We start from the raw sequence: 14173 nt of genomic DNA on the forward strand, positions 1-14173 counted from the left end.
AACAATGAAAGAATTTTTCTTTTACTTTTCAAAGAGAAGAGCGAACTAGGGTGGGGGGCCAAGGAGAAAAGTGCAACAGTGAATGAATGGAAATCCATAATCTCTGTAAACGTTCATTAAAATTAATAATAATAAAAAACAAAAATAAAAGTAGCAAGCAATACTAACAAGAAAAATCTTGAGAGTGTTCATAGAGAACATGGTACCTAGAAGCAGGTATGAGAGAAAAGTGGGTTCAAAAGACAGGAATTTAAAAAAAAAAAAAAAAAAGACAGGAATTTTAAAAGCTTTTTTTAAAAAAAGGAAAAGACCATTTTCAACAGAGGCCTGATTATAAAGGATTTTAAAGGTCATGACCTTTATTCTGAAGGTAAAAAAGAACTCTTACACAAGAGGAAGAAGAGGATAAAAAGTGAAAAAGGATGACAAACAGAAGTGTGCTTTACTTTAACAATTATCCAGGGGTCCTGGTGACCTGGATGAGACAGGTCTAACTTGACAGCAATGAGTTTAAACTTCAAGTTTTTTAAGTTACCATGGACTATTGGGGGAGAGACTGGAGTTACAAAGAAGAATGCAAAAACTGCTTTAGCAAACAGGTAAAGGAGCCAGATCTGATAAAGTAGGGCTGAAGGTCAAGGACTCCAACCTTCAATATGGAATGAAGCTCAATATCAAGAAAACAAAGATTCACCCCACTGGGCCAATTGGCAGCATTACGATAGACGGTGAAGAGACTGAGATAGTTAACAGCTTTAGTTTGCTTGGCTCCACAATCAACACTCTGGTACCAGCAGCCAGGAAATCAAATGACAAATGGCATTAGGAAAATCTGCTGTCAGGGACCTCTCCAGAGTACTTAAGCGCAATGATGTCAGTCTAGAGACTAAAGTGCGCCTGATCCACGCCATGACCTTCACCGTTACTTGCAATGCAACAGAGAGCTGGACACTGACTAAGGATGACAGACAAAGAATCAATGCCTTTGAGTTGTGGTGCTGGAGAAGAGCACTGAGTATACCATGGACTGCTAGGAAAACAAACAGGTTTGTCCTGAAGAGGGTTAAACCAGGCTGCTCTAGGAAGGCAAGGATTCTGAAGCTTCATCTGACATACTCTGAGCATGCTGCAAGGAGGGACCGGTCCTTGGAGAGGGACATCATGCTTGGAAGGGTAGAGGGTCAGCACAAGAGAGGAAGATCCTGGATGAGATGGATTGATTCAGTGACTGGAGTAATGCAAGTAGGTGTGTCAGATAATGAGGTTGGCTCAAGATAGAGCAGGATTCAGAGGTGTTGTATACAGGGTCGCTATGAGGAGCTATGTGTGAGAGAGAGAGAGACAGAGACAGAGAGAGAATCTTTTCTAGGAAAGAATCATTGTTATAAGCTAAAAAAAATGGCAGGTCTCATAACAGGAGAGGTGGGAGAATTAACTCTTAAAAAGAAAAAATGATTAGATGGAGGTCCACGGTGGGAAGGGGTGGAAACAGAGAGGTGAGGATGGGCAGGGAGGGAAAGTACAAGGTCATACAATTAGATGGGTGGAGGGAGGGGGTAAAGGAAAAGGGAAAGATCTGGCAAGGATCTGAAAAAATGGAGTAATGGTGGGCATAATTCAGTGGGGATTAATTTTATAAAACATAATGCATGAGAATGATGTATATAATATAATGTGAATGAATGAAGGAAAGTGAGAAACACAATGTATACAAATCAATATAAAAATTAACAAAAAAACAGGGTTAGGAGTTTAAGTGGAGACCATCAGAGAAAGAGGCATAAGGTAAAGGGTAAGAAATTATGTTCCTGTTCAACACAGTTATGTCTGAGGTATAAGAAAGGCATTAAGCATTTAAGAATAAATCAGTAGATCTCAATGGAGAAGAGGGAGTTACAAAGTAAACTTTAGAAAGATCTCTAAATATGGGATAAGTGATACTGTAAAAAATGAAGATTTTTCAAATGAACAGCTGTTTACCTATTGCACATTTTCAGATCATAAAAAAGAATAAATGTAAAAGGATATTTTCCCTTTCACATTAATGTTTACTAAATTAACTTAGTAGATGAGAGAAAAATCTAAAAATGTCAAAAGAATATGTTGCTAGCATTATGTTATATGTGTGTTTTAATTTAAAAGAAATAAAATGCATTGCCTAAAGACAGGTATGCTTTAAATGAACACTTATAAAATAAAAATACCTCTGGGTCAGCTGATTATATTGCCCAAGGACTTTTCCTAGTCTCTAATTGTTTATTTTCACAGCTGTCTTTTTTTAAAAAAAAATTAGTATAAGGTATCATTAGTAATTTTCTAAAGTAGTTTGTATCTAGTGAGCTGTATAAACACACACACACACACATATGTTAAACACCATTAAGAATTGGAAAATGTCTGTACTGTCCTTCTTATATAGTCCTATCTCAAAGAAGATGTAGATATGAGTATGATGTTTGTTCTTATTAGTTCTCTTATCATAATAAGGCATGTTTGTGACTTTAAGCAATTCTTTCAATGGTATGGTATCAAATTCAGCTGGTGCAGATTTCCGAGTTTTAAACATCACCTCCTAACCTCTCCTGAAACAACACTGCAAACTACAAAGAAAAAAGGCAAACAACCAAACTAGTAACAAGAGAGAACATGGGAAATAATACAAGAGCAAAGAAATTTTGAAAGTGAAAATGAATAAAAAGTCTATTTAAAAATCCCAACCTCAATTCAAATTCTTCTCTGGAGTGGGAAAAGATATGTCTGATGGGTGAGAGCAGCACAGAGAGGACAGAATTGAAATGCATGCTTGCACATCAGATACTGAGAAAGCATCTAGTTCACAGTCCCATACTCTCCACCTCTAGTGGTCAGTCCTCAGAATGCTGGTAGCCAGGCCCCTCTCTTTCATGCAGGAGAAGGTGATCAATTAAGAGAAAGACAGAAAAGAAAGTGGTATTTGGAATTTCACCAAATAAATAGTTCCGCCACATCAGAGGTGTGAAGAAACTGGCTCATACCTTGGAGTCTCCATTCAGCTTTTTAAATCTCTTACTCATAAATACAGGGAGCCCTGGTAGCCTAGAGGCGATCCCAAAAGTATATGGTTCAATTTCACCAGATGCTCCATGGGAGAAAGATGGGCAGTCTCCTCCCATGCAATTTACTGCCTCTGAAAACCAGATGGAAGATCAGCTATTCCGACAACCACAACCCTTAAACATGAATAAATAACCAAGGCATTAGGGGAAAACTACTTAAAATTTTCCTCTCAAAAAAAAAAAAAAATTTTCCTCTCTCCCCCAAAAGAAAGTCCTAGCACTAAAGAACTTGAGTTTCCAGAGTGAAAGCTCCCAGCTCCAAGTTGTGAGCATTACAAGTATGATACCTCCTATTACTATCCTATTCTAAAATTGTTTTAGGTGCCATCGAGTTGAGTACGACTCATAGTGACCCTATGAAGAAAAGATCTGAAACCTGTTCTGCCCTGTACCATCCTCACACTACCTGATACACAAGAGTCCACTGCAGCAGTCATAGTGTCAATCCACCTGTTTGAGCGTCTTCCTCTCCTTCACCAACCCTCTACCTTCCCAGCATCATGTTCCTCTCCAAGGAATAGCCTCTCCTAGAAACATGGCCAAAGTATGTGAGGCAAAGCCTCATTATTCTTGCCTCCAAAGAGCACTCCGGTTGCTCCCTCTTGAAGATGTTATCTGTTTGTTCTCTTGGCCATCCATGGGATATTCACTGCTCTTACTTCCACAGTTCAAAGGCATCAATTCTTTTCCTGCCATCCTCATTCACTGTCCAGCTCTCAGATGTGCAGCAAGTAATTGGGAAGACAATGACCTGAATCAGACATACCTTTGTCTGCAAAGTGACATCATTACTTCTCAGAAATTTGGAAAGGTCCCTAACTGCAGATATTCCCAGAGCAATGTGTCTCCTTATTTCCTGTTCTAAGTAACATATATAAAATAGACCTACTACATAGCACATGGTCATCCAGTTCAGGATTCCCTTGGACTATTTTTTGTTTACTCTGTTATTTAATAGAAAAAACCCTCTAGGAATTTCCTGGAGAAAGCAAGGTATAAGGGTAATTTTTTTGTTTTAGAAACTTGGATGTTTGAAAATACTTTTACTATCCTCTCACATTGACTGTCTGAAAACTTCAGCAAACAGAAGGTTCTTACAAAGCTGAGGCAGAGAGAATGCTCAGGATAATGGTAAAGGGAGATCCTGGGATGATGACTACACACCAGGATTAGGAGGTCACTAGTACAAAACAGAGTAGGCAGAAAGACCTAGGAGACACTTTTCAAGGATGTGAAAATTGGTTATCACACCTGATGCATATAAACCTCTTGAAAAGAGATTCAGGCATCTAACAATGTACTGAGGGTTAATTAGTGATACTTAAATAAGGGGAGGGGGGGAGATAATGCCAAGGGCAAAGTGCAGAAAATGTAATTGTGCAAGCTACACAACTCCTGACTTGTCTATAGTGTTCACACAGTCCTAACAATGGGATACTAAAAACTAACTTAACCAAAATGACAATGTAATCTTACTGAGAGAGAATGTATATAGATGGGAAAAGTTCACACTACAGAGGTCTGGAGGGGCAAGATAAAATTGCAGAATTCTTCTTTTTCAGTAAGTTATCAAAAGATAACACCTGACACTAAAAATGTTAATAAGCAGCACTACCAAAATAGTTTCCTATCAAAATATTCAGCTAAAAAAAGCCAATGTGGTTGCCTCAGGAGAGGTGAAATGGAGCCGGGTGGTACAGGTGGCAGTGATATGAAAACAGGACAGATGGTGTTCCTACTAACCTTGGAAAACTATTTAATTCTTAAAACTATGTGTATGTATAACTCATAAAAATGTAAAAACAAAAGAAATTAAAGTTGTAAAAAAGTGAATTTTTTTGTTTTTAAATTAATATCTTAGATGTTATAATTGATAGGACACAACCCAGAGTATCAGTAATTATTTGTTTTTCCCTACAGAGATGAATTAGTAGTTTAATATAAATTCCTAACAGTATTTAATAATTTCTGAAGCTGTTATGTCTCTTCCATGGTATCCAGGAAGTGGCTTAAAGTCCCAAAGGGAGAGGGGAGAGAAGGCGGCCATGTCCTTCCTGAATGGCTCCATCCAGGGTTTCTCTGACTCCTTGCTGCCTGAGCATGGTGGTCTGCGTGCATGCGCAAGTAGTGGCAACTTTTTGGGATTGAGTGCTTTTTTGGGCTTGTGTGTGATGTGCAGGACTGCTCTTCCCCCCAGAAGCGAGGCCCTTGGGGCTTGGCCTAGGGTTTAAGGCAGGCAGTGGCTTAAAGCCCCAAAGGGCCCTTGGGCCTGGTTCAAATTGTTTTGTCAAACATTCTTTTAGGTGATATAGCACTGGTCTGCGCATTGCTGTACAGAGGTAACTCGTGGTTGCTGTGATGCTGAACACTGTGACACTGATGTGCCAAATGTAGTAATGGTTATCCATAGTGGACAGGGTTTGGTGGAGCTTCCCAATTAAAACAAGCCTGGAAGCAGGAGCGGCATCCACTTCTGAATTGGTTTGCCTCCGGAAACTATGTACGAACAGTGCTCAGGCCTTTCATTCATAGGGTCGCTATGAGTCGTCTACGACTTGATGGCACCTAACAACAACAACATGGTATCCTAGCCACAAAATACCCATGGCCCAGACACATCGTACATGGCATTATCCCTGATTAAGCTGCTATTTACAATTTTGAAAAATTGCAGGAAAGGCTAGCATAGGAAAAAAAAACACAAAACCAAGTCAAACCTTAAATATCAAAGACTCAGACCTTTCAGATTCTTGCACACTGAAAGGTCAATATACACTCGTTAAAAAGAGAAATTAATTTTTAATTAGAATTAATACCACCAAATTTCTGTGTTTGGACAATATTCAGATAGTGCTTATTATTGACATTATGTGGTAGGTCATTCTTCATCACAGGTTTATCATCAACTGTACTATAAACATCTTAATATGCTTTTATTATGTTATCAGTGAGCAATAGATGGGAACATATTTTACTGTCTGCCTCCATTAAATTTTAGTTGGAGCCAAAGCAGAACCTAACTCCAAGATACTGACTTTCAAATCAGGAGATATCAAAGCTATTAAAGCTCTACAGGTTTTGAAGAATAAAGTTCAAAGGCAAAACTAATGACCTGTTAATGGATATAACAATTCTTTCAAGTATTTTTTAAGAAGGATTTAACTGCAGCATTTGCGATCAGATGGCACAAGTAAAACAAAGAGCTTTCAGCATCAAATAGCTAGAGACAAAATGCTGTCTGATGAAAGGTAAGAATTACTAAGATTCTTCCTTTCAACATTTGTAGTTGTAACAATACAGCCATTGCAGGATGGCCCCCAAATAGGCCCTGAAATAAATACTATTTCAGTTGGTCCCTAGAGGATTTGTTATAGTATAAATTAATTGTCCGTGAAACATGGATTTCAATAGAGATAACATACAGGAAGTCCTTGCTTTGCAAATAGGAAAACACCTACTATCTTGAAGTAACAACATTACTTCATCAATATGGTTAAAATTTTGGTTATTATGGGACAGCAACTATGAGTATTTGCATAAAGTAGAATCTGTGCTGCTAGTTCTTCAGTCTAGAAGTCTCTTTGTAATGAAAAGATGTGCACAGAACAGTGCCAGTCACATTGCTTCTTTCAAAGTCTGCTGGCTGACTGATTACTCACTATCCTTCTGTTCATGCCAAGAAAGGAACACATGGAGTGGTTGTGCTGGCTCCTTAACTCCTAATGATGAACTCGGATATTGTACAGAAATGGATCACTAAAGAGAACAGGCCAATAAAGACAAAGGTGCAGTAAAGACAAGACAATTAGACTAGAATGCAAAGGAGTTCCTCAGACTCAGGAGACAGAAGCCATGCTGACCGTGGCACTGACAGAAAGGCTCTCGATGCACCGCCAGGGAGGATTCCAGACATGAATGAGGAGAAGGGTTAGAACCAAAAGGATGAAGACATATCCCAAAAGTGACGCTGTCAAAAAAGCTTAACATACTTCACAACACTGACAGGACAAATGATAAAATGTTGTGCACTCATCTATGATATTTAAAAAAAGGAATATGATAATTCAATAGGGCGAAAAAGATACTTAAGTCAATAGAGTTATACAATGAGAAGTAAACACTGTTCAAATGATCCAATACCATACAAAGAAATAAAACCGTTTACTATGTTTTGTTTGTATCTAATGTTTTGAATTAAAGTGGGAGAAAGATGAGCAGTCTCCTCTTCTATGATTTAATGCCTCAGAAACCCAATAGGGTTTCTTTTTACAAGTTGGAACAGACTTCATAATAGTGTGCTTGAGTTTTGAAGGAGATCCTAGTTTTGTTATTTTTGTCACTTCCTTATACCTTTGTGATAGACCATTTTAATACTCTGGCAAAAAAAAAATACAAAGGTATAAAACAAGAGTAATAGTTGCCACAGACCATTAAGAAAATTTTGTTTAGTTTCAGCTTATACAGCCATTTTTATTGCCCTGTGTGGTTACGAACTCTCGAATCAAAACCGACCCACAGCTGACCTTCTAGCGCGTCAGAGGCAGTCAGTCACATGAGAGGAAACCGCCCACCTTTCTCCTGAGGAGCAACTTCTTGTTGTCAAGTACCATAGAGCAAGAACTGACCCACAGCTGACCCTCCAGAGGGGTCAGAAGCAGGAAGTAAACGGCACAGGAGGAGACTGTCCATCTTTCTGCCTTGATTTGGGCAGCTGGTGAATAAGACTCATCAGAGAGGCATGGGTTTTGGGTTAGGAGGAGCAGCTGGTGGATTTACCTTTGGGTTGGCAGCCTAACAACTATCACAAAAACATCAGTATAGTATTCATATAATAAAAACAGAAATCTAAAAGTGATGTATCTGCTTACTTAAAGAAGGCTTAAAAAAAATTACGATTTCTACTGGTATGATTTAAATAAATAATAAAGTACAGTAGACCAGAATGAGGAAATAGAGAATATGGAAGACAAGAATAAAAGCAATGGGTTGTTGTTGTTGTTATGTGCCGTCGAGTGGTTTCCGACTCATAGCGACCCGATGCACAACAGCCCTAAACCCTGCTCTATCCTGCGCCAACCGCACCGCCTCTGACACACCCATCCCGATTACCCCAGTCAGTCTAAATTCACTTAGAAATCACAGCACAAAGAATGCTTTCTGGAGGTTACCTAGCCTTATGTTTGCCTTTTATAGATGAGAAATCTCTGACCAAGTGAACCTGAAGGAATCATTCAGGGTAAAACGACATCATGAAGATGGAGAAGTATTGAGCTACATTTTGTTTGCTTTACACAGGTCATGCTCCACGAGCTGGAGCTATCTCAACAGCAACTACACTCAGAATCCTCAGACTCCTGTCAGGAGACAGTTCACACTAGTGAATAACCAAGGCTGTTATTTGTCTTCTTGAACTAAACATCTGGAAATGCAGGACAAGGGGAGGCCAATGGAAACCACCAGCTGCCTAAAAAAATTTCTTCATGTCTTCACATTATCAATCTTGTCATAAATGAAGCCATAACCCTTATTTATTTTCTGGTTTTTCTTAAGACTAACTCTTTTTACCCTTTGGTATGTACATTCCCCAAAATGTCAAAAAGAATACAAATCTATCATTTCTGTAATTATAAACAAATCTAATGAAGACAGAAAAACAATGTGATATTTATCAGTAAGAGTAAGTAAATTCTAGTCTATATGTAAGGTAGAATGTTACAGCATTAAAAAGATTAGATCTGTTTGAAAAGAGCAAATTATTTATGCGATCAACTAATAACTCACTGCCAAGTCAGAATCTATTCCATGATGTGTACCATGATCTTGTTATAGTTTGTAATTTTCAGAGAAATCAGATAATGAGGAAATTCATTAAAATAATCATAGTGCTCTTCTTTGGGTAGAATAATTAAGGGTATTTCCAAACTTTCATACTGAGAATACACTATCTTATGAGTAAGGATAAAAAAAATTTAACGTGAAAAGAAACAGAATAAAAAAATTTGTTGTTAGCTGCCACTGAGTTGGCCTTACTCATGGTGGTCCCAAGGCACAAGAGAACGAAAAGCTGTCTGCTTCGGTGATGTGATGCACAGCATGCCGGACCACTGTGACAAACTGAGTTAACACTGGCTAATTTTTGTGAGCATATTTTGCTAGGCCTTTCTCCCTAATCAATAGGCTCTACTGAAACTTGGAACAGGTTTCTATATTATAGCAACAAACCTCTGATAATAGATGATGGGTGGTTGTCAATGTGATGCAATGACTAGAAAAATAAACCAGATTTCACACATGGAAAGTAAGACTGTGCTCCTGAGCCACTTAAATAAGTAAGTTACAGTCAAGAAAATGTGAGACTGAAGCTCCATCTCACATACTTTAGACATGTCATCAGGAGGGACCACTCCTTGGGGAAGGATATCATGCTTGGAAGGGTGGAGGGAGAGCGCAAGAGAGAAAGATCCAGGATGAGATGGATTGAACACAGTACCTGGAGTAATGGAGACAGGTACGTTGGAGACAGTGAGATGGGCTCCGGACGGGGCAGGTTTCAGTGACCCGGGTCACTGAGTCACAGTCAACTCGACAGCACAGAACAGCAATAAGAAGAAAATGTAGATGAAATTTGTCAACATTTTCTCTGTTTTATAAACTCTTACCTTAACTTTCTTTTTCCAAGTAGACTTCTGCTTCTCCTCTTCTTCTTCAATTAATTTAAGTGCCAATTCTTTGTTAACTTTTGGCAATTTCTAGTAGAGAAAAAAAGAAAACTGTATTAAGATTGTTATTTTAAAAGTTAATAACTTCAAAGTTGCACACTGTAGCTGCAAGGTGTAATAGCTCTGTAGAAAACATAACTGTACAAAGACAAGACACTGAACTCTTATTTTAACATTATCCCTAGTGGAGTAAATAATTTGGGCATAGGTCAGTCCTATTTTCAGGTGGACCAAATAGTACAGAAAGGGCAATATAACTGAGGTGCGGAAAAGACTTGCCTTCTTCCCTTTTTCCAGGACACAAAAATATAAACTGGGAGAAGGTGCACTTGGCAATTTACAGGTGAGAAATAAAGGGACTATGACCCATAACTGGGCAATCTGCCTGGTACTGCAGTTGTGGCTAGGGCTACAGGGTAAAATACTAGTTGAATATATCCGATTCCCCAGACAGCAAATATCCATTATAAATGTAGGTATGTAGGTCTGATAATACTGTAAACTAGAGCAAATACCACTCTACTTCAGTCTCTCTTTGCCAATACACATATACATTCATCATTCCCTTATAAAATGTAACAAAGTAGAAGAGTATCAAAATAAATTTTTTTTTAAAAAAATCCCAGTACTTTCTGTACTAGCCGTCCACTGCTGCCGAGTCCATTCTAGTTCATGGGTATCCTTCACTGGATTTCTAAGGCTATGAATCTCTACAGGAGGATACTGCTCATTTTTCTCCTGAGGAGCAGCTGGTGGATCTGAACCATAGACCTTCAGGTTGGCAGTCCAAAACACAATGTACTGTACCACCAGGGTTTTTTTAGCTGTTTTTTACTAAATGAGCTTATTTATGATTTTTTATCCTTTTCAGTTCTAAATATTTGCATTATTTAATGATTAGACATAATCGATAAAGGGTTCTAGAAAAGAGTCAGGAGTTGCTCTTTCTTTCCTATTCCTGTCGTGTTCCTGGAACAGGTCTTCACCCTGGCAGACACTGGTAGTTCGAGCAGCAGCAGCAGCTGATTCTAGTTTGTAACTGTACAGCAGTCCCAGGCCTAGCTTCAGTTAAACCTTAAGGGCTCAGCACCAGCTCCCAGGGCCCCCCTCTTTTCTGCTCTCCCTGATCTGGAGCGCTATGGACTTTTTGCAGCTAATATCTTGTTTAGTAATGCCTTTCCAGTTCTCCAGGACCTGGTTAACAAATGTTTTACACTGAATTTTCTATTACTGGTATGGTTTCTATCTCCTGCCTAGAGTCTGGTATCTAATGACCTTTCCTCAGAGACATGACACAAATAGAAAGCGTAGGATACGTCTAGGAAGAAATGGGTACTAGAAAAGCTCTAAATCTCTCAAAACTAAAACACTAATCATATATGGTTAGTAGAGGGGACAATATATTTCTAGCTGGCAATATTGTTTCCCACAGGAGTGCTAAGTTAATTAACAATCGAACGACACTATTCACCCACGTGGGAAATAAAGCGTACCATAAGTATTAGTATAACATGTAAATTAAGAATAAAAAGTAAAGAAAAGGATGGCTGGTTCCCTTAGTACATTGCACAAAATAAAATTAGGTACTCTCTCCGATAAATTCAATAATGAGCTCAATATTTACCTTTAATTGCACCCTCTGCGCCCGTGTTTCTTCTATCTTCTGTCGAATTTTATCTTTCCTATATTCCTCATAAGCAAATGGATTTACCATCAGTTTCACCTTTTAAAAAAGAAAATAAATATGATCAAAATGTAAAACTTAATAAGGGACTGATCTCTCACTAGGAGTGTGTTTCTAGGTAATTTTTTTAAAATAAGTGTATACATGTTTCTCAATTCTTTTTTTAAAAAATAAAACTTACAGATTCATAAGCAAAAAAAAAATTAAAAAATAAATAAATAAATAAAAGTATCTTTATTTCACAGCATGCTTCATATATAAACTATGACTGTTACTCCAAAGAATATACTTAAAAATCTTAAGTATATACATTATGAAAATGTAAGTAAATAACAAAGAAATGGCTACTGGCTGATAAAGAATCACTGTAGTTTTGCATTTACCTTGTGATAAAGTCTTATATCCATAAAAAATCCATGCATATACGCCCGGAGAAAAGGTGATCCAATGAGATGCGTGAGACCTAGGAAAAGTTCATTTAGAAGAAAGTAAGTTCTTAGAAAGTTTTTCTTAAAATATAACAGTCTTTCATGATCTATTTAGTTTTAAGATTTTACTTGTACTAAAAGTTACTAATTGCCAGTTTACTATGGAGGAAATTTTCAATCCAATGTTAAAATATCAACTGTTCATATTTTATATGTAATACTAAGCACAAAAATTTAATTTTAAAAGTCTCTATTAATTATGAAAGACTAGTAAAGAAAGGCTCCTTATGCTCATCATTCTAGGATTTTAAAATTTTATATGTCAGTTCCAATTGGCAGCACCATGATAGATGGAGAAGAGATTGAGATTGTTAACAATTTCTGCTTGTTCGGCTCCACAATCAACAGTTTTAAACACCAGAAGTTAAGGAACTCAATAGATTAATTACAGTAGAAAACTCTGCTGTCACGGATCTCTTCGAAGTGCTAAAGGGCAATGACATCAGTCTAGGGACTAAGGTGTGTCTGATCCAGGCCATGGTCTCTGCAATTATTTGCTATGCATCAAGAGCTGGACAATGACTCAAGAGGACAGAAAAAGAATCAATGTCTTTGAGTTGTAGTGCTGGAGAAGAGTCATGAACATACCATGGACTGCCAAGAAAACAAACAAGTCTGTCTTGGAGAGGATGCTCCTTGGAGGCAAGGATTTTGAAGCTCTATCTCACATACTTTGAGCATGTGGCCAGGAGGGACTAATCCTTGGAGAAGGACACCATGCTTGAAAGGATAGAGGGTAAGTGCAGGAGAGGAAGACCTCGGAAGAGTTGGATTTATACAGTAACTGGGGCAATGGGGGTTGGCTTGTCTGAGTCAGTGAGATTGGCTCAGGACAGGGCAGGATTCAGAGCTGTTGTACACAGCATCGCTTGAGTTGCAGATGACTCGACAGAACATAACAACAACAATGTGGGACTATGAATACTCTTAGGAATTAACAGAAACATATGTTATATAGTCTTGCTTCCACTTTGAAGATAAATTATTTTAAAAGCTGTTTTTATGTGAAAATCTGCTGAAAAGTTACTACTGTTAACTCATTTAGTATTAAAATATGCTCATAATGTATATGAAAACTCTTTCTAACATAAATGTTACTTTATTGAATATTGTTATCTTAAAATGGGATTGCCCAGTCTTCTCCTTTGGAGCAACTGGTGGATCTGAACTGCGTCTTTGCGATTGGAGCCGTTTTCTTCCTCTATGCGGCTACTGTTGTGGTGTACCATCATGTTGGAACCAACCCATAGCTGACCTTCTGGAAGGTTTTCAGAAGCAGTTAACTGCACAGGAGAAGACTGCCCATCCTTCTCCCATGGAGCTAGCTATTGGTGGCCTTGAACTGCATGCCTTCAGGATTACAGCACAGCTTCTTGTCACTAGGCTACCAGAGCTCCCTATATTAAAGGGACTGAAATGGTACCCAAATTGTACCAAATACAGTAGTTGGAAAAAAAACACCCATAAAATAATGATCTTTTTCCTCCAATTTAAGAATGCAAGTGAGTGTGCTATGATCACATTTTGAAAATTATGTTGGAAATTTTCAAAAAGTGAATTCAAGGAGATCGTATTCACTCGTAAGTCATTTTAAAATGCTTGAATAGAACTATCTTTGTTTTAAAAACCTTAAAATTTTAAAAACTATTTTGATGTTTACTGGTAGAAACTAATTCTGGCCTGGATTAAGTAAACTATGTGATATAGACTAAAAACAAATGTGAAATCCTGTTTAATAATCATATTTATTATATGTATATCTCTTTGTTCCCAAAATAACTAGGTTGCTTAGATTTGTGAAGAATGGGTTTGCTGTGTTTTTCAAAAGTGTAGCCCTTTTCCAGGAAAAAAATTATCCCACCTTTGATCTATTTCTCCTGCCCCATCTTCACAATCTCCATCTTGCTGAAGTCCACTACTGGAGTGACTGTGTCAATCCATCTCCTTGCGAGTCTTCCTTTCTTTTGTTAACCATCTACTTTTCCAAGTATGATGTCTTTTCCCCCCAAGGACTGGTGTGTCCTGACATGCCCAAAGTAAGTGAGGTAAGTTTCATCATCCTTGCCGTTACGGGGCACAGAAAATAGAATAAATATGCACCTCTGAGCGTTTAAGGAATCCTCCATTTTTGTAACTATCTCCTTCAATTAAAAGAAACATTAGCCAAGCGGCCAGTGGTGAAGTGTC

The 14173-nt window shown here is 37.9% G+C and overlaps 1 protein-coding gene across 3 annotated transcripts in view; it reads right to left on the reverse strand.

Annotated features, from left to right (window-relative positions):
• The window catches only part of NOL10 (nucleolar protein 10), a 128654-nt gene that overhangs the window by 20714 nt on the left and 93767 nt on the right, over positions 1-14173 (reverse strand). For all 3 annotated transcript variants that reach the window (XM_006898210.1, XM_006898211.1, XM_006898212.1), the window contains 3 exons: positions 11882-11961; positions 11439-11537; positions 9755-9844 (listed from right to left, as the gene is read on the reverse strand). In XM_006898210.1, coding sequence (XP_006898272.1) covers positions 9755-9844; positions 11439-11537; positions 11882-11961 — 269 coding nt within the window. The remainder of the gene's footprint in view (positions 1-9754; positions 9845-11438; positions 11538-11881; positions 11962-14173) is intronic.

The sequence above is a fragment of the Elephantulus edwardii genome, unplaced genomic scaffold (assembly GCF_000299155.1).
Source record: "Elephantulus edwardii isolate Elephantulus edwardi_28Jun2011 unplaced genomic scaffold, EleEdw1.0 scaffold00223, whole genome shotgun sequence".
NCBI classification, from domain to species: Eukaryota; Metazoa; Chordata; class Mammalia; order Macroscelidea; family Macroscelididae; genus Elephantulus; species Elephantulus edwardii.